The sequence below is a fragment of the Hippoglossus hippoglossus genome, chromosome 9 (assembly GCF_009819705.1).
Source record: "Hippoglossus hippoglossus isolate fHipHip1 chromosome 9, fHipHip1.pri, whole genome shotgun sequence".
NCBI classification, from domain to species: domain Eukaryota; kingdom Metazoa; phylum Chordata; class Actinopteri; order Pleuronectiformes; family Pleuronectidae; genus Hippoglossus; species Hippoglossus hippoglossus.
In genome coordinates, this window is record NC_047159.1 from 14,979,870 (window position 1) to 15,001,232 (window position 21,363).

Sequence of the window (21,363 nt, forward strand, 5' to 3'; positions counted from 1 at the left end):
CACTGGGCACACATGTGAGCAGCAAATGGGGTGAGAGAAGAGCAAGAGAGATGGGAAGAGAAATTGTGAGAGGAGCTGAAACTAAAGAGTTGTGCGTTTAATTCCAATGCATGGATTAGTGTATGCCCATTTACTTTCCTAACTGTAATCTCTAAGGGAACATGGTACAGCGGAAAGCTGCAGTCATTACCGACTAGGCCCCATCCTTTCCTCCAAAGGTACTGCATCTATTATTAATGCACACATTATCAATACGGCTTCAGACTTATCTACAGAATGGTCGATGTGTGGTTTTGAATGTGTCAGTTAGGGCCTGTCCGTTCACTCTTCATCATTCTCACTCTGAACTTCTCTTTGTACTTAAGGAGACAGAGTGAAAGCTGCAGCATGTACCTTCCTTTAAAGCTCTCCCGCAGAACAGTTTGATATGTGACTAATAGCTATATAATTACTGGTAATAACTGTTTTGCAGCCTGCTGCTAACTCTGTCATTTATTCAGGGACCGTTCATCCATTTGTTTGACGTGTACACTTTGTCTGGGGGACGGCTGTTTGCCTTGCTCAGAGTATTTAGGGAGTTCAGATAACCTTGAATAATCTACTCAGCCATTACCAAACAGACAGTACTGGGTTATGTGCGCGACACACTTGATTTAGCATTCATCCCAGTGACATAACATTCAGTAGGGGGTGTATGTAAGACATCGGCAGTCGGTGGTGCCGACAGAGACGAAAAGCATGAGTAAGTAAGAGAAATAATGGATTACGAGCCAATTTTCTGGTCACCAAACAAGGAACAATGCAATCATCTATAAGTAAGTGTTTCAAAATGAAACAAAATGTGGGCAGATTAGATCAAAATGCGAGTTTAGGTTGTTGATTGTTTTTGAGTTGGACCAACCAGAATCCAGAGCTCCGTCCCCAGATGTTTGTGACTGAAGCTGCTTTCAGACATGAACCAAACTCTGGATAGTTTCATGACATGCTCGAGAGAGGCTGTATGTGAGAACGCAAATGCCTAATAAAAACTCAGAATAAAAATGTCTGAATGAGCCCATGTGAAGAAATAGCAGGAGATCCTCTGGAGGATTCATCGCAAGTGAGTGGGCATGTTGATGATGTTTTTCTGACACGCAGACAGATGCAAAACTGACAAAAAAATACAAACATCTCAGGATGAAAAAGCTGCACCACACACGTAGGAGACGCCGACAAAGAGCCTTTGGTGATATGTCATGTACTGAGCTGTGTTGCGTGCTGTAAACAAAAACATGTGATCTCCCTAGCAGAATTTCTACACGACGTCCTGCCTCCTGCTGGGCCACCCCTCACCTGAACGCACCAGAGATTTCTTTGCTTCGGCATTTTTATATGTGAAAGGCAAACTCAATGGAGTTCATTCAATGGAGACTTGAGTGACCGACCGAAGTTTTGGGCGTTTCCCCATTGTACGTTGCTTTTTCTAAATGAATTGGCGAGAACTACATTTCCTCAGGAGGTCGCAAGATTTATTGACTTTTCAGACCCCTTAACTGAGTTATTTTCAAAAAGAAAAACAAATCTAGCAACTTTTTGGACAAACCTCAGTAAACAGCCACCAGTACTACTCTGCGATGGAGAGCGACATCTTTCTGTACGTCTCCTCTCTTCAGTTAGTGGCAGAGAGAGAGAGAGACACGGAGGCTGTGTGTTGAGTGAAAGACAAATGATGCTTTGACAAGTTACCCTGTGGAGCTTTATTAGTGAGCACAAATGTCCTAATCAGATGAACTGGACTATAAAGGGACTATATCCCGCCAGCTCCCCTGTAAAAAATCCATGTAATGCCTGAGTGAGCCGATGTACAAACAGATAAAGGGCTGAATCCGACACCTGGCAGAATGCAAATACAACTCAATGACTTCATGAATATGATAATCGGCTTATTGCGGGTCCACAATATTTTTCAGCTACATCCTCAATTTCATCCCCTGACCCTCCACGTTCCAGCCACATTCTGGGTTTTGACCCTGTTCTTGTAACTTTGGTTTTTCTGCTAAATAATGCAGGGGAGGTTCTGTCAGCTGACATTTTTTTTTGTCTCGGTTTCAATTCTCTGCTGAGTAAGCGGGCGAAAGGTTGTGTCATGTGACAGCAAAGCTAAACTGCCTTGTGTTTTGACTGAATGCCATCTGTCCACATTGCCCTTTTACAGTACAATGAGTACAGTGCTGCCAAAGAGGCAGGCCTCAGTCAAGGGACAGTGAGGAGAAAATAGCTGAGGGTTAAATGCGCAATCACCTCCGACTAAGGGGGCAACACAGACACGTCTCAGGGTCAAGAGCAGAAATTCCGATGGGAAGGCAGAGCAGATTGCCATCATAGCTGAACAATTTATGAGAAAATAAAAAGGTGTATTTTAGTCGGAAGAAAAACATTTCTTTGGCAGATGTTATAACCTTTTATTAAAATATATTCATAGCACTCCACTGACAAGGTCAGTGCTGTTATTGGGCTTTTCATAAAAATTGTCATGATGTAATGAGCCGTGCTGCACAATGCAGTGTCAAAAGAGAGTAATGGTAAAATATCAGCTTTGCCAAGGCACATTGTTTACTGTGGCCGCCAAAGTCAACATCAAATGACAAAAAGGACACACAAGGCTGTCGAGTCCTATTGATCCAACCAGGGTCAAATTCCCTCACCATGAGTTTGCAAATCAACACTTGAGGCTGCAATAAAAATCAGTTTGTACGAGAGTGACAGGAGGACAGTAATAGGAGGGGACAGGGGAGGAGGGGACAGAGGAGAGGACAGAAGAGGACAGAGGAGAGGAGAGGACAGACGAGGAGAGATAAGGTCAGACCCAAACACAACAGACACAAAAGAAAGGCGCGAGGGGTAAAAGCGTTGCGGGGCAGAGCAGAGGGAAACATCTTTTGTTTTCCTCATTTGCTTCATGTAACTTCCATTATGTCGGCAGCTATTGTGTCATGCTTATTGTAATGCTTTCTGCAGATGGATGAGAGATATGGTTTTCTAAAGCCTCTCTAGATGGAAGACTGAGGCAAGCGATAAGAGAGAAGAGCGGTAATTTCACATTTAACAGAAATTATCATGCGTAGAAGTCATATTTGTAGACGGAGCACAGAGGGGAAGTCACTAAACCAGATAGGACTCTCAATAGACTGTGGTTTTAATGTAGAGAGGAAGCTCTTAGAGGACTTGGGAGTCTGATAACCATTTTTTCCCTGCTGCCTCTCCTCCTTCATAAGGAAATGGTTTCCAAGACTGACACTCATCTGATTTGAGTCACATTGTTTGTCATGGGCATCAAGTGATAGGAATAAGAATCCATATAAAAAGCCATTAGTTTTCTATTACTGCCAAGCTAGATGGACAGGCACTCAGCGCTCAGCCAAATCACTGTGTTTAAAGTGTCAGGTTGGATGAAAGAAGTCTACCTCTGTGGGGGCTCCCGTGCCACTTCCCTGGGGGCTGAGTGGCTGAAATGACCATAAAACTCTGTTGAGCTAGACAGCCTGTAATTTCAGCAGCGAGTGGCGCTTCGCCGAGGTATAATGGAAAGCCCTTGGACGCCATGAAATGTGCTGCATCCTGGTTTTGGAACACCATTGTCTGAACACTCAGGACACCTCTCTAAACTTTAAATTACTGTTTTTAAGCCGTCATTGTGTGAAAAAGCTCCGCTTCTAAAAAGAAACACGGTTCTTGTTCGGGTTTCTTTAAAATTTTCCGTGGTCTTTGCCTTTCTCGCAGAACTCTGACGCTCAGATTCTTTGTTAGCATGAAAGTAAAGGAGCCTTTGGCCCTAAGAAGTAGAAAAATGGAAAATGTGTCTGTAAAGGTTGCTTTGTATAGGAGCAATAGAGTTGCTCTCTCTCCCCTGTCTGTTGTATCTTTTTTTTTATCATCTGTGAATGTGAGCACAAGTGCCTTCTTTCTCTGTGAACAGACTGAAGGTGGATGAGTGCGAGCTGTGAGTGAGGAGGACAGTGTGTGTGTGTGTGTGTGTGTGTGTGTGTGTGTGTGTGTGTGTGTGTGTGTGTGTGTGTGTGTGTGTGTGTGTGTGTGTGTGTGTGTGTGTGTGTGTTTTTCTTTTGTGAATTAACATCAGGCGCTTTATTGATATTTGAGTGTGCATGTGTTTGCGTACTTGTGTACTCGCTCTATCAGTCGTTCCAGCCATGCTGGAGCAAGCTTATGTCCCGTTTTCTGAAGCGAGGCTTTCGATGTGTTAGCAGCGTGTCACGTCGAGAGTCTCTCCGGGTGATTTGATAGGAGGGCGGATGGAGATGGAGTTGGAGTAATGAAGTGAGTCTGAGTGGGGTTTGCTGCTGGAGGCCCAAGCTCATCACACTACACTGGCCACCATGGTGAAAGAGAGAGACGGACAGACAGGAGATTGTTACCTCATCACACCACATTACCCCTGAGCTGATTCTGCTTGTCTTCTTATTCACAGAGTCAGGATGCAGCAGAACAGTTTCGGTGGCCAACTCATCCCAACAACACACTGTCTCTGATAGACTTCTAGCATGACTCGATATGTTTCATGCACCCTCCTCTCTGAGTTTCCTGAGAGACAAAGTGGTTGAAAGCAGTAGACTCAGTGTTCGGCAGATAAACATGCAGATATAGGCTCGGTGTCATTACAATGCATCTCATCTAATCCAATTAGTGTAGAACCCCATGAAAAAGGCACAAAACGATGAATAAGAGATCAAGCATCACCTCTGCAGAACATATAATAAGCAACACAGCTGCAATGCATATTTAAAGACAAGGCACTATGTAGATTTATGTGACAACAACATTCCACCTATTTAGGCTATTGTGCACTGCAGCTGTCAGCACTTTTTTAATTATGAATATTTTAGTTAGTGCATGAATGCAACGCTGTTGATGCATCCGACAAACTTTCTCACTTAGGTGTCAAGATAAACAGACAAGAAGTCACAATGAATCCCTTACAGTTTTGCTCTTCAGTCCCATGTTGATGTGAAAATGCGCACATAAGAACAAGTTATAATTCTCATATTTTTTCAAGTACTGACAACTATTTTTTTTTAATTGGTTAAAACAAATATTTACAGGTGCTGCATCTGTGTAGTGTTTTAATATGAGATGGTTATCACATCCAGTTTGAGATATTGTTTTCCTTTTGTGACCTGCAGTTTGTGTCACGGAAGAAATCCTATTGAAAATACTACAATAGCACTCAGCAGAGCGCACACCTCCGCCAAGGACCAACAGTCCCCTTATGAAACCTAATTGAAATTCCAGATTTTTATTTGGATCTGCACCTCATTGCACACACTCATAGTTTTATCAGTTCCCTTCATTAAGATCCATGAATTGTCCTGATAAATCAAGGAAAATGTTGCAGAGCACCCTATCTCACAATGTTGAAAAAAGTAAAAGAAAAATCCTAAACCAGCCCCCGGATCCACACCAACATTTAATTGGTTCTTGTATGGGTCATGCCCCACCCCTCCTGAAAATGTCATGGAATAGAGTATTTTTTACATGATCCTGTTAACCACAAAAACATAACCTCCGCATTTGAGGTCATAAATATTCTACTGGACAAAAAGAAAATCACCTTATTCGAGAAAGTGAAAGACATAACGTCTGAGTTTGGCCTCAAGACAAAAACTTGGTTGACATAAATGCTTTAAAGGACATCTTTGAAAATGTGTGTATTCACTTTCACGTTGATAATTACAAGAGAAGATTGATACCATTCTCCTGTGTGTTACATAAATCTACAGACAAGATTGATTTCTTAGCTCACAAACGGAGATTGGAAGCTTAATTATACTCTGATTCTGTCCAGAATACCACCATTATCAACTTTCCCAGTCTGGATGCTAAAAACTATCTATTGTACATGATGGTGTTTTTCCAAAATGCTAATCTGGATGGCACTTCAATTATTTATGGCAGTTAAAACGTGTCATAATTAATCAGATAATAAAATTCACCCTCACGGCACCTTGTAAAAAAAGACACTGAAACAAATGACTCTTTGAGAGACTGAGACAAGAGGAGCGGGCCATCAGAGCAGCTGTCATCAATGAGTCAACTCAAACTCAAACTGCTGTTTATCAGGTAGCACAAGTTGCCCAAAAGTTAGGAACCAAGTGGACACCAGCCAGAAAACACTTTCAGTCATGTGTGTATGTGTGTGTGTGTGTGTGTGTCTGTATGTGTGCGTGCACATATGCGTGTGTGCATGCATGCTTGTTTGTGTTCGAAAAGGACACTGCTGCCCGAGGTGCGTTTGAGTACCTTTGAACTTAAGGCTGAAAAAATTGGTCAGACCAGGTCAGAGTGAATGAGTCATGACGGAGGGAGAGGCAGAAAGCGAGCCACTGAAGGAAGGAGAAGAGAGGGAGAAATGTGCAATGGATTGTGATTCACTTAGTGGGCAGCTGTGATGTGAACAGTACAGACAGACCAACTTTGCACACGCTACTCCCAATAAACCTACTTAAGTGGATTAGCAATGCCACCCTGGGGGCCTCCGCAGACTTAAAGCTCTTATCACAAACACACACCGAAACAAAAACATACTATCTTTATCGGCTCCCTGGCTTTGTGGGGGGAAAAGTGTGTTTGGGGGAAAGTCAAGATGTCTGGGATATGCAGAGGAGACACATGATATTATGCTCATCCTTACATAAATGCCCTTCCTGTGGGTTTTATGTTGCATACTGTGAAAATAGTCAACATCGGGAGACGTGAGTGAGACCTGGTTGCTATTTAGGACACCTGTTGTAACGTCCCTGAAACAGATGTTGCATATACTATCACAGTTTGATGCTAGTTGCAATTGGCAGCTGCGCCCGAGTAAACACTGTGCCAAAAAATTAGGTCTGGCGCTTTGAATATGTGGAATATGTGCGCGATCATCTGTCGTGTGCTTTACGACCCCGCCTCTCATTCTCTGTCTGTGCTGTTCTCTCGTGTTTGCTGTTGCAGGTCTCGGCTGGCTGATTACCTGGTGAACTGCTGGACGACGGCGCACACAGTGAGCATCTGTCCCAACCAAGACAACCACCAGGCCTGCTTGGCCTCCTACGCGAGGCTCATCGGTCAGTGCAGCCGCGCCCGGGGGGGGTGACACTGTGATGGAGTGGGGGTGTTTCAGGGAGTGAAGTGGCAGGAGACAAACAGGCGCATACTTTTATCCCCACATGCCACAGTCATTTTCTAAAACTTCAGATACACGGCGAGCTAAAGAGTGATGGTTACAGGGAGCTGGTGGAAGAGACGGTGTGACAGCAGCCTGTTGTACCTTCATTTTTATCATGACGGGCAGGCGGCGCCCTGAGACTCCGTCTTCTTCCCTCCTGGCCTGATAGTTCCCCCCAGTGCACTGGACATCAGTTCACTACTAGAAGTAATTAGGCAGTAGAGGCACAGAGAGCGTGTTTACTTAATTAAAACACTTGATGACCATCTGTTTGCTCACAGTCAATGTTGCTCACACAATGTGCACGGACCAGCTCGTGCATATTTTTCAATCCCAGCCAATGTTCGATAACAGCACCTCGGTCATGTTGCGGCAGCAGTTTGCAGTGTTCGAAATGCAAATGTGGATGAAATAAAAAATAAGTATAGTGGTTGCTGAAGTGTCCATATTTCAGTATCAGTCATTGCCTCCCCACCGTGTGTCATAAATTGTGCAGTATGAAGGTGATAATATGTTATAGTGTTTCCCGGATTTCTCTGGAAAATGTTACACAAAGTGCATCTAACACCCCTGACTCCACCTGAAAGCATCAACACGGAAAAAGTAAAATGTTTTAGTACAGCAGGGCTATATTCAAACAGTACACACACACACACACACACACACACACACACAAACACTTCCTAAAGCACCTACTTTGAAAATATTCATAATATAATGGCCTCTTTACATCTAAAATTAAGCATAACAGAATGCTTCACCACCTTCCCATAAATTCAAACAGCACAAACTAATTCCTATGACTAACGTCTTGTTGTCCATTTTATATACTATTTGCAATAGATGTAGTCCATTATTGTCCATTAGTGACCCATAACTGTTTGTCCTAATGTCTATCTCTCTGTGTGTGTGTGTGTGTGTGTGTGTGTGTGTGTGTGTGTGTGTGTGTGTGTGTGTGTGTGTGTGTGTGTGTGTGTGTGTGTGTGTGTGTGTGTGTGTGTGTGTGTGTGTGTGTGGATGCATAGGGACCGAAATGACTCCCAACTATATCGACAACAGCTTCTCCAACTGGACCATATCCCCGTGGTGCACCTGTAAGGGCAGCGGAAACCAAGAGGAGGAGTGCACGAACTTCCTGCGCTACTTCACGGAAAACACATGCCTAAGTGAGCCATCTCGACACACGGATACTCTGCATGCATTGCAAATGTGTTTTGTAACTGATAGGGCTCCAGCAGTCATGTAATATTGATAAGAGCACGAGCGTGTGATGCGGTAGTTACTCTTGCTGCCATGTAAGAGTAGAGTGAGCCATGAACATCGATCTAATGCAACTTTAATAGTTTCATGTCAGATTCTGTTTTTCAATGTTTTTGAGCTCCCCCATGAGATAGCTGTGGACGTGATGTTGAAGGGTGGATGGTTGAGACTGAATGTGGAAAAAATGAGTGGTGGGGCAGTAGGTGGGGATTACCAGCTACTGTAGACCTCCAAAGGCTCTTTGATCCAAGTGCATGGTGCAAGTGCATCTGGGGTACGTCCTAATCCTCTCAATTCAACGGCAGGAAAAAAGAGGGCTGCGGCAGGCAGATCGTTCAAAAGGTCTCTTAATTAATCATGTGGTCATGTGGCGATGTGGCGTGTAACAGGCAATAAACTAATCAGTGTGAGATTCCCTTTAAAAGCCAGGTGTGTTTGCACATTGGTGTATTGCTATTATGATCGTGGACTTGTCAGTCCAGAAGAAAAAGCACATCTCGGCAGAAGAAACAGTTCTACCCATCCGCACAGAGAAAGAGCTCAAGCAGACTATCTAGCGTAACAGCAGGATTCCGCCAAAGCTCCCTGAGGTGAAGCAGGCGTGAGAGGAGGCAGAATGTATGCGCATTGTGTAGCCGCCTATGAAGGTGCATAATACTTTCTTGATAAACTACTGTGCCACTGACTTCAGAACAGGTTTTTGTTGGTCAATCACACAATCGCCTTCTGCTAGATAGCAACGTGCCAACAATGTGCCTGACCACATCTCGTTCTAAGGACGACAATTCCATGGGCGCAAGTGTATTTGCTATTTTAACAACGTAGGCAGTGGATAAGAAAATGGCATCTGAGTTGGTCAGAACCAGGAGACTGGCCCCTGGTATTAAATTTTCAAAAGAAACTGAACTTCTAATTTATTCATTTCATTTAAATTCAACGTGAAATAATTTATAATTTATTTGAGTTGGTTATTACAAAGGAGGAAATAAAGCTGCAGGGATTAAGAGAAAAATATTTATGGATGAATGGACGATAGATGGATATGTGGGTTGAAGGATGGATGGATGGACGGATGGACGGACGGATGGATGGATGGATGAATGGGTTGAAGGACGGATGGATGGACGGATGGATGGATTTCTCTGCTTCACAGTTTCAGCTTATCCACGGACACCCTTTGCCCAGTGATTAAGTTTAAATTAAATGTTCTTAGTTCTTCAGACAGGAGTTTTTTTTTTATCAGTCCTCATCCCTCCTCCGGGCGAGATCTGCCCAGACTTTAATACAAAAGAAACCATTTGCATGTCATTTTCACGTTCAATCTGAGAGCGTTAAAGGGCTTATTCCTTTCAGGAGAAGAGTTTCATGAAAAGGAACAGATCTTGCACAAATGAAATAATAGGGTAAGCTAAAATACATAACATCTGTACATCTAATGCCTAACGCGCAGAGTGCAGCATGACAGAGTGGTTACCTGAAACATCCCTAGGATTTCTTTCTTTCACTGTGGAGTAAAATACAGACAGCTCCTTCCTTGCTATGCCGGAGTGTCATCAGCGCTACAAGACACCATTGCCTTTAACATGTTCCATTGTGTGGATAATGCTTTCAGACCATTTCAATAGATTGCTGGGGTACCGTTTTAGCTGAGTGTGCGGGATGAGGGATGAGGCTGGGAGCTGAGGAGGCGTCTTGAAAAATAACACAAAATGCTGCATCTCCTCTCTGCAGTCAAGCAATAAACTTCGACACAACAGGGAGAATACAGTATATATACATGTATATGTAGATACATATACTTATGCGTATACTGTATATATGTATGTATATACTGAATATATAGGTGTGTATGTGTGTGTTGTACTGTATATATACATGTGCAAATAGTTTTAGTGTATGTATATATATATATGTGTGTGTGTGTGTGTGTGTGTGTTATACTGTTTACATAAATGTGTGGATGTTTATGTATATACACAAACATACATGTGTATGTGTGTGTGTGTGGGAATATAGGTGTTTGTTGTATTGTTTATGTAAATGAAAGGATGTGTATGTATATATACGTGTGTGTGTGTGTGTGTGTGTGTGTGTGTGTGTGTGTGTGTGTGTGTGTGTGTGTGTGTGTGTGTGTGTGTGTGTGTGTGTGTGTGTGTCCGTGTGAGTGACAAATTATCCTTCAGCTCCCCATGACCCGCATCTTTTTCCATTGATCCACAAACCAAATCACACACTGAAATACAAACCATGTGTTCCCACGGTAACTTACAACTTCAATTGTTGAAAAATAAAAAATACATTTAGAATATATGGTTGAGTAAAATATGTGAGGAATCCAGAGGATATTACACATACTTATAATCCAAACATAGTCTGATGCTTGATTCCTCGATTCCTTCCCCTCACTATCTCTCTTCATCTTGTTCTTTCCTCCCTTATCTCTTGTTCCATCTGTCCCTGCAGGTAGGGCAATGCAGGCTATGCCCACGGGTTAAAGGAAAAAACTTACCCAGAGTCATTAAAAAAATGAATTGCCATTGGCAATGAGCTTAATCACTCAGCGGAACATTTGGGCACAGTAAAACATTCTTTGTGGAGGCCCTCGAGCCAACTGCTTTGATTTATGACTTTATTCCCCCGTCTTACAGCATCTGTAGAGGGATAGCTAGCCATAGCCGACCCTGACAAACAGATGCATAACATCGCATGTCTCAGCAGTACTTCACCAGCTCTTCACCACTCTCTGTGCTTTTATTCTCCAGCAGCAGCTGAAACGCCAGCGTTGTTGAGTAGAATGCGAAACATGAAGGGTTCTTTTGTATGTGTAAAGTGTGCAGGTGTATGTGTGTGTGTGTGTGATTCTCTCTATATTATGTGCACTTGTGTGTGTGTGCCGTACAACAGTGTAGAGGTGGACAGAGGTGTGAAAGCTATGTTGCCATGCATTGGGATTACTAACGTGTGTGTGTGTGTGTGTGCGAGTGCGAGTGATCGTGTGTGTTCATGTGTTTGTGTGTCCATCCCATTTTGCATGTGTGTTCCATAACTATCCTATCTATCCTTTGTGTGGTGGTGGGAAAATGCCATTTGTCCTTTGTTTGGGAATGTTTTGAATTTGATCAGTAACATAAATCTATTCAAAGTAATCTCTGCATGCTGACCTTATAATGGAGGTGGTTGCCAAGCAATTACATGCCTTGCCTTCTCTCCGGCTGAACAAAGAGAAACAAGCCTCGTGTTTTAAACGGATGAGCAGTGAAAAGGTGCTCAGCCCCTGTTTTACCATATCTAGCTGAAAAGCTGACTGAACAGGGATTTATCACATTTTTGCAGAGACTCACACATGCACCTCGACACACAAAATGACACGCATGCGTATACACTACATCTGCAGGCGCACACACCAGCACTCTCCTCTGTTTGAGCTGATTGATTTGCTACTCTTAAGAGATTCCACATAAGTGTACAACTGCCGGCAAACAAATTGGGGTTCATCATCTCAAGAGCATACATTTTGCCACTGTTTGGTCAGCCTGTTGCAATTTGACAGCAACTGTTGCAACATGAAAGGTTTTTTACTGAGCCAAGGAACAAAGTTTTGTGCATTTAGTAAATGTGTGACTGCAAGATTCACTTATAGAAGGATAATTAGTGGATAATAAACATGTTAGACATTCTCCTACTAATTTATGTCTGTGTGTGGAACGCATATCTCAATTTGTCTTCAAAGTAAAAGCACAATGTTAATTTTGTTGCTGTAATGCTTTTATTTTTGAAAAGTTGTGAACTTGGGTCTGAATATTGTGTTGATTGCCAAACAGAACTCTGAAATAGCCGACATGTAATGTATGAAAAAATGACAGCAGTTGAGTCCATCTTTCAAACTTATATATAAGCCACACACATGAACAGTAAAAAAGCAGATTCAGTTTTATTTTATGAAAAACAATGACCATCAATTTTTCCCTGCAGATAAACCAGGTAAGTTTTCTAACTTCACTCTGCACCAGAGACTGTTTATAAAAAGCTCTGCACACAAAGCCCAGCACGGTGTATGTGAAAGTATATTGTAGAACTGTTTGAGGAGGACTTACTAATGACAAGGAATTATTCTGAACTAGCTCCAGAGCATTAACATGGGGCAAGAGAACATCCCATTCAAAACAAACAGGTTTAGAATGGCACCGCACCAGTTCATTAAATCTTGAGCAGCAGTGACAGATTTCACAAGTAGGCATTTGATTGCTGTTTTTGATTAGTTTGACGAACGACTCTCAAGCTTACTGACAAAGCAAAAAAAAAAGAGTTCCTCTCCTTACTCTTCTTTTTCTACTTCATTCCTCAATCCCTCTCCGCCCTCCCTCGTTCCCTCGTTGCCAAAGATTGGGCAGGAGACCAAGAAGTTGACTTAGAGCTGTCTGTCTGTTTGCTGGCTTTTCGCTGGGATGGCAAGTTGAAAAACAAATGACTTTATATCTCTGTCCCTGCAGGAAATGCCATTCAGGCCTATGGCTATGGGATAGATAACATGCAGAACAAAAGTGCGCCTGTCCCAGGCCCCTCGGCGCTGACGAAGACGGGGTGGGACTGGTCAACGGGCACCTCAGAACCTCCATTCGTCGCCATCCCAAAGGTAATAGGTTTGCACTGATTGTTGCATTGCAATTTATATGCAAAGTGTAACGCAGATTCATTATTTCCTGCCTGCTCGACAATCAGGGAGGCTTTTTGAATTAAGGGTGTTAAATCCTGAAGTCTGTCATTTTATAGGTCGACCCACTGTTTAAAATTTTAACCGATATGATTTGCTGCGGCACAGATACACCCCCTTCATTTTCAGCAGTTTCCATCAAGTTCTTTGCATAAATTTGTTCAAATTGACCCATTACAAGACGAACCACAAAAACACTCCTCCACTCTCCGTCCATGAAAGGAGGATTTTGTACAGTGGCAAAACCATAACGCTCAACTCTCTGCGCCATTCATATTCACATCACATTCAATCTCTTTGCTTGTTAAAGCAATTGGCACATCAGGACATACACTTTATGATAAGACAGTTCATGCTACACCCAAGATGATGACATTTGGTTGAAAGAGTATATTTCTCTCGCACACAATGAGGCAGTGAATGGAATGGGGGGTGGGGGTTTTAATCTGGATTAGAGGTTCTAAAATACTGGCCCAGGGCCTGTTCTCTGCTGAATGCTGTCTACTCTGAAGACTGCAGTCAACCCTGCCATGACTGGGTTCACCGTCTGGATCAGGAAAAAAACACACCACTCTTTGCTGTGCTGCAACAATGCATGTTCATTTTCTCTTCAAATAAAATGTGAAAAAGACAGAAGCGTATTGTCCGCCAAACACTACCTGTCTCTGTCTCTCGTGAACGGGACAGAAATATTTCACACGGCACTTTGGGCCAAGGAGGCGTTCTTCTTTATTTCTTTTCCTTTTGTCCAGCTGTTGAGTGGGATTACTTTTCCCAGTGAAATATTGTACTGTTTTACAGATGTATTTTAGATGTGCCATGCAGCCGTCTGCTGTAAGACTAATGATGTTTTTCACCTTTGCAGGAGACCCAGTTTCCAAGCTTGGCTGAATTAGACACTGTAGTATGAAAGTGTACTTTGTAAAATCTTTAACTGCTGCTGCCACCACCGCGGCTGCTGTTGATGGCGTTGTTAACGTAATTTTCCAGTGACTATTGCTGATATACACAAGCTCCAAGCAGCGTGCAATGTTTATGGATGTAGATTTGTGTGCTGAAGGAGTGACTACCATTGAGACATCTATTTTGAGTAATTCCAGGGGCTTTCACAGCCATTAAGTGGTCGCTCTGCACCCGACTCATGCAGTGTTGTCCTTTATGCAGAGGCCCTTATTGTTGTGAAGACAGCAAATTAAAATCTTAAAAAGGTTGCAAAGAGGAAAATTAATGAACAAACATCAGTGATAACAATTGCAGTGTGTATGTCGCGGAAAGGTTTTGGGAGGGAGAGACAGAGGGAGAGAGAGAGGATAGCAGGGAGGGAATGGACGGTGGAAGTGCTTTCTCCAAGTGTGTGTATGTCAGTATTGATGCACCGCTCCGCGCCTGTCTCACTGCAGCGTGGTGTTTAATTTATTGTAAAAATGGTAATTAGGAAACAATAAGACGTGTGATTACTCAAGCAGGAAGTTTATAATTAGAGAGGGAGCTGGTAGGGACATTTTGGGCGGCCCTACGTTCTCAGACAACTATGCCTGGCAATTAAAACTTGTCAAACTTCCATGGCAGATAAATTGGGGGAGTGTTGTTATGGTATGAGTCCTCCTGGCAGAAGACTGACTGTCCGGGGCGGTAAATCTCAAGGCGGCCGACGTCGTAACACACACACACACACACACACACACACACACACACACACACACACACACACACACACACACACACACACACACACTGAAACTGAAAGGTGTGGGCACATGTGTACAAATAGCCTGGGTAAGTATGTGATGGATGAAAGGATGGATGGATTTGGGTTTACTCCCACAGTCCTTAAACATTTAGATTAGGGTTAGGTTAATTTGAGACTCCAAATTGAGCGTAAGTGTGCGCACCCCGCCTCTCGCCCAATGTCAGCTGGGATTGGCTCCAGCTCCCCCTGCAACCCTCAAAGGATATGGTATAGATAATTGATGGATGGATGGATTGATTGATGTTTCTAGCCAGTTCTGCAACCGGATAATTAATGTGTTGGCCTTCCTTCCAAACCTATGATTAGAACACTACAATGGATGGATAGATGTAAAACATATTCAGAGAGGACTGAATAAGGGAGAATCTACAGTGTATGAATAAGCGTATTCACATTAGTCGCACTGCTGCTGTCTTATAGGCTATAGAGTATTTTCAGCCAATTAAGATGCATAATCATTCAAAATGTCACTGCCAGTGGTTGTGTGCTTTATCCCGTCCTCAGTAAACAAACATATGGGCTGAAGCTTGATTATTCAAACATTGTAAGTCAATGGAGTCACCATCACAAATCCTGCTTTATGTGGGAATAAAATACCTTTTCAATACACTGATACTATATGTGTCTCATCATTGTTCGCATGATTTGAATTTTAACGCCCTCACTTGACACAAAATAGTTAAAATTCCCTTTTTGTTTCATCTGGAGTTTTGTTTGCAAAGGGATCTGTACAAACCCCCCCCTCTAACCTCCTATCCATTGAGAAGCTGGTGGTCTCTGTGTTCTCATGCTACACTGTCATGTGTTGATTTTCAGCTCAATTTAAGTGAATTGATTGTGGACTGTAACTGCGCAACTCTGGGCTATTCGATGAGTATAGCCTTGGGAAATGCAGCCGTAGCGCACTGTAAATTGGACATTGCTGATCGATATTGAAAACACATGCTCTCTACATGTGTAGTTACCTGAGTTAGCTCATTGACGAATGTGATATACTCTTATCAACAGTTCAAACAGATACTTGTGGACGTTTTCCATCCTCTCTTTCTCTCTGTGCATGTGTTAAAGCCTGAATAAATGAATGAATAAATGCCTGTTTTGACATTTTCTGTATTCAGTCACGGTGCATGTTTGTGCTTTTAGCCACTTGTTTTTGTGCATGTGTACCTTCACCAGTCTAAGTGTGTGTGTGTGGATATTGGCTGCAGTCAGAGATCTGGACTCATGTCAACAGGCTGCTGCCACACATCACTGCCCTTGCTAATTAATTGGCTTTTAGTCGCGGATGTGTTTGGTACATTGTCAAGCTACCCGTAGCTTTTTCCCCCTGATTTTGGCAACTGTCACTTAACCATTTCTTTGCAGTGCGGCGTGTGGCTACACAAACACAGGTACTGTGATAACCGGGGGTATTTTCGACACCCCTTCTTTCTCTCCCTCACTCTATTTCTTTTTTTTTGCTTCTCTCCTATAGGTAAAATACGAAAAATTGCCTGTCTTGTTAATATAGTTCAGCACGATTTTCTTGTTTCATTATTTATTTTCTCCTTTATGTCTTTCCTTGCTTGGCTGGAAGATGAGGTGCTGGTAGATAACATCTGAGTAGATGTTTTTTTTTTGTATGTACAGCAAAATTGACTAAAGTGCAACCTCTGCAGAGGTGGCATTGGTGAAAATAAGGTGAGGTGGTGATGATGGTGGAGGAGGAGGAAATGTTCCATGTTCCTTATGATGTGCCTCTGAGTGTGTGTTGATGTGCTGAACTGGAAATGGTGCCTCTGTAAATCAGGCGAGACTATTTTAACTTGGAGGCAAATGTTATACAAAAAAATGAAAAACATTGTGGATTGTTTTGTTTGGCCAGTACTTGCTGTAATTAAGCCCTTACAAGCTAACAAAATCTAACCTCACTTACGTTGGTTTGTATGCTAGATGCCAATATTGGTGCACAACAGACTCCTTAGTCTGGATCTTTATGGCTGCAAATTCTAACTGGCTAATATACTTGATGTGCACTGCTGTCAACCCTGCACCAGCAATGATGGTGGGTGGTGCATGATTTGTATCCATCCATCCATTATCTATACAGCTTATCCTATTGAGGGTTGCAGGGGGAGGCTAGAGCCTATCCCAGCTGACACTGGGCGAGTGTCTAGTTAAATACCCCCTACTCTGCATGTTTTTGGACTGTATGAAATTATGTCATAGTGCCCACAAAAACCTACTTAGACGTCGGGAGAACATGCAAAAGTCCACACAGAAGAAACTTGGCCAATATTTGTGTAGTTTAAGATGTTTCAGTTGGTCTTTTCAGATCCAGATCACTTTTTCCAAGGCAGTTTAGTCTCACCCAACCCCTAACCCTATAAGATAACTTGGCTGTGGCCCTGACACGCCTGACTCAAATTATGAGGTGAAATAACCACATATCCATAAGATGAGGGGCTGTGATAGGAGTGGGGACCAGTGTCAGTTATACGCTTGACAAAGTGTTCTTCTACTTTTTCTTTTTAGCAGTCTCACTCTTGTATTCACTTTGGCCCTTATACAGGTCTCTGTCGTGTCCCTCTCCTGCTCCACATCCTGCAGATTTTTCCTGAGGCCAAGTTTTCCTGGAAAGACTTGTCCCTCTTTCAGTCGGACTCTCCTGTAGCGACTTTTTCTTATGTTCATCCACAAGGATCCTTTCTCAATGTCCACTTGAGCCAGAAGGGACTCTGGATTTCACTATCTCCTCCTGGTGGGAGGTTTTCTCCTGCTTCCATTGGAGACAGTCTTTATCTTGCTTTGCTTCAGCTTACCTTGGTGCTACTCTGAGGTCATTGTTCTAGTGTTTTAGCTTGTTATGCTGAGCCACAGTGGGGGCTCTGGATTTCTCCATTTCATCCAGCAGGCAGGATTTCTGCTGCCTCCACTGGAGACGCTCACTTAGCATCGCTGTTTTTTCCTTCTTCTCTCAGATCAGCCATCAGGTTATTTTTCTCAACTCTCTCATTGTCAACTTGAGCCAGACAGGAGGATCTGGATTTCTCCATTTCATCCCACAGGCAGGTTTTATCCTGCTGCATGGGGAGGTGCTCAGTCTCCAGCAGGTCTTCAACCCTATTTCAGGGCAGTTTTGATCTTGTTGGTCTTTGCTCTGTGCACCTCCAGCTGGGCATGATGGGAAGCCTGGGATTTAGGATATTTCCCTCGTTCTTCAGCCTTTGAGGGAGCATCAAACTCTGCAGTGTTTTTGTCAGCCTCATCCAGCAGGGCTTCTTCCTCCAATTGTTGTCCTCTTTCTGTTCATGGAGCTGTGCATCTAAGTCTGTAAATCCTCTCACATTTCTAACTGGACTCTCCTCTCAGATTTATTTAGAGTGCAGAGGTTTCTCTTGCTGTTCTTTATCTCACATCTTATTTGTTCTTCCAGGTAACTAATGTAGCATTTCTTACTTTTTCAAGGTTTTTTCCTTGTCTGCCATCTTTGGTTCTTTTTATTCTCTGCACCTGTACTTTCTTTGTGTATCTGTTCACTGCACTGCTGTGTTGTCCATCTGTCTGTGTGTGCATCTGGCTCTGCTTTTAGTTTCTTGAAAACAGCTCATCCAGTTGACTTCAAGGTAGTCCTGAGGAGCCAAGAAAGGGCAGAGTCAATCGTAAAGTATTTTGGATGAGAGTTTCTCAAACTACCAACCATAGCAATAACATCACTTTCTGTGATGTCATTGATGATGTAACTATTGTCCATCAGGCAGACAGAAAGACAGACAGATGGAGTTGGATGGAGGGTTAAGGTGAAAGTCTTGACAACCACAAATGTAATAGTTACTCTTGTCCTTAGCGACACACGCCAAGCTTGAACTTGATCAGAGGAACATATTACTCACAATACATTTAATATTATAGCTTAATATAGCTTAATAATACTATAATAAATGCTTGTTCAAAATGTGCCGGTCGGTGTGTCCCATTGTTATGTGAAAAATAGTCTGATGGGGGCAATAGATGCTTTACACAACACAGCATGTGACGTAAATTGGTTGTGACCATAAACTGTACATAAAGATGCACGACGCACCTCCATTTCCTCCCACTATCCAGAAATGACGCCAAAATGTCTCATATACAAACACGGCCATCTTGTGCATTTGGAGGCAGAGTCAGACGATGTAATTGCAGTAGCTGATACACACTCGACCAGGCGTGAGTCAGTCTGAGCTGTTAGTCGTGACATTTCATCCCGTTTTTAACGCAGAAATTAACTCATCAAAACCAAACTTACCAGACAAATGAACACTTGAACAAACTTTATGTGATGTGATCATTGACTTTTTAGTTTGGTCCATCCATTAACAGGGAGGAGGCGGGGCATTATGACCTGTACTGCAGGCAGCCAGCAGTTGGCCATCCAGACACTTTGGCTTCACTTTTTGGGAGCAGTCATGTTGTCCATCTTCATACACAGTCTATAGTTGTGAGCCCATCATGAAAATCCTTGAAGATGTTACAACTGTGACGCCCAAATCCCTTCACAGTAGACACTTCACTTCCCAGAGTCCTCAGCAACGAACCTGCCAAGTCGATCAAATGAGCGGGGGAAATCAAGAAACAGACTAACAGATGTAGAGAAAGAGATTTCTGGATTTATTAGTCGGAGTCGTTACTATGTTTTCGCCTGTTGGTGAGTAAATATTGAAAGAAAACTACAGCAGCTGCTGGCGTCTGTAGTGTGTGTTTGACTTCACAGTGTGTGTGTTTTTTTGCTGTAATATAAGCTTTAAAAACTGTTTAAAGACGTTCTGGCGCCACCTAAAAGAGTTTAAAAAAAACAGGGAAAAAATCCTCACAAGAAGCTTTTCCTTCGTTGCCAAGTTGTTTAAGAGGCAGAGAGCATACCAAACAGCGGGGCCCTTGAAATACACTTCACATATCAAAAACATTTGGTGGATCAAACACTTAATGTTCATGCCAAACAGGGTATGCCATGGATACATGTATATCCCCCTTTTTCTTTTTTTCTCCTCAGCTCCGACCCTGTCCTGTCTCACCTCCCTGACATCTCCTCCTCTCCTTCTTCAAATGCCAGAACAGGAAAAGCAGCACGAGTATCTGAGTCACGACTAACCTTTGCTAATGTCTGTCCCTCTGTGTGTCCCTCTATCTTGCCCAGTATCCTGAACCAAGAGACGGTGGCCTGAGCAAGACCCGGGGCCTGCCAGAGGATCACGCCGCCTGCGTCTCTGCCAACGTCTGGGCTGTGCTCCCCGGCCTGGTGTTGGCTCTGGTCCTGGCCCAGCATGCCTTATAGAAGTGCGAGGAGGAGAGGGGAAAAAAAGAGGTCATCCACCCACAAGCTGATCCCAAAAGCAGGAGGTGTTATTTCTGAGACTGGTATTAAGAAGACTGAATCACGGGGGCAGTTGACGTAAAATGGCATTTATGAAAGAGAGAAAAACAAAAAGGAGGAGAGAGGTGAATGTTGAAGTTTTACGACTGTGAATTTGTTGTTCATTTGGTGTGTTGTTAGGGTGAAACACAATTTTGATAGAGTACATGGCTTTGAAAAAGGACGCTTGGTAGCAGAGGCCACGGAGGCCGCTCTCTGAGAACGACCCTCGCTCTGACCGAGACACCAAAACCTGGAGGACTGGAAGCTGATCACGTCAAAGACTTCTGTACTTTTCTCACCTAAGGACGGAGCGAGGGAATGAACAACATAATTAAAAGAGGACGGCACTGACAGAAAAGAAATTGTTGCGAAAAAGGAATGAGCATGGAGTAAATGGGGTAGAGTGAGAGAGCGAAAAGAGAGAGAAAGAGAGACATATTTCTGCTATCAGTCACACTTTCTTTTGTCCTGAATTGGTTCTCGACTTAATCTTCTCCTGGATGAACAGACCAGAAATTTCGGGGCAGGGATGGGGGATGATTACATTCTGTCTCTTCAACACCAGTGTAAACTCTAAATTGTAAAGCCTACTCAGTGTTTCTAAGTGTTGGTATAGTATCTGTGACCATAATCAATCTACCGTACAGCTCTTTCATTTGGGAGACGCTTTTTCAGCCGGCGGCGGTGGCGAAAAAGGAACTGAAGATGCCGACGTTAACAGTTAATGGTTCTTTGGTCATTTGAGATTGTTGTTGTTGATGACTGTGGGTGTTCGTCATACGTACACCTGCACATGTGTATATTTCTGTCTTCATGTATATAAAAACGATTTCCTTTCATTCAGCCTAATGATATCAACAGTACCTTGAGTGGACATTACTGTATGCTAAGATGGCTCTGTATTGAGTATTAATACTAACTGAAGACCTTCATTATCTGCGTTTATATTTGTCTATAAAGCTTCGATCACAAAGAATGTACGTATACAGGGACGAGATTAAATGAGCTCAAACTGCTTGGAAAGCCATAACCTTTTGTCTGAGTATCACACTGTGTTCACTGAGTGC

At 43.0% G+C, this 21,363-nt stretch overlaps 1 protein-coding gene across 1 annotated transcript in view; it reads left to right on the top strand.

Annotated features, from left to right (window-relative positions):
* The window catches only part of LOC117767458 (GDNF family receptor alpha-2-like), a 53,884-nt gene extending 32,910 nt beyond the window's left edge, over positions 1-20,974 (top strand). Inside the window, exons 5-8 of the mRNA XM_034595101.1 lie at positions 6,988-7,100; positions 8,227-8,367; positions 12,952-13,094; positions 20,078-20,974. Coding sequence (XP_034450992.1) covers positions 6,988-7,100; positions 8,227-8,367; positions 12,952-13,094; positions 20,078-20,215 — 535 coding nt within the window. The 3' untranslated portion in view covers positions 20,216-20,974. The remainder of the gene's footprint in view (positions 1-6,987; positions 7,101-8,226; positions 8,368-12,951; positions 13,095-20,077) is intronic.
* Positions 20,975-21,363: the final 389 nt, after the last annotated feature.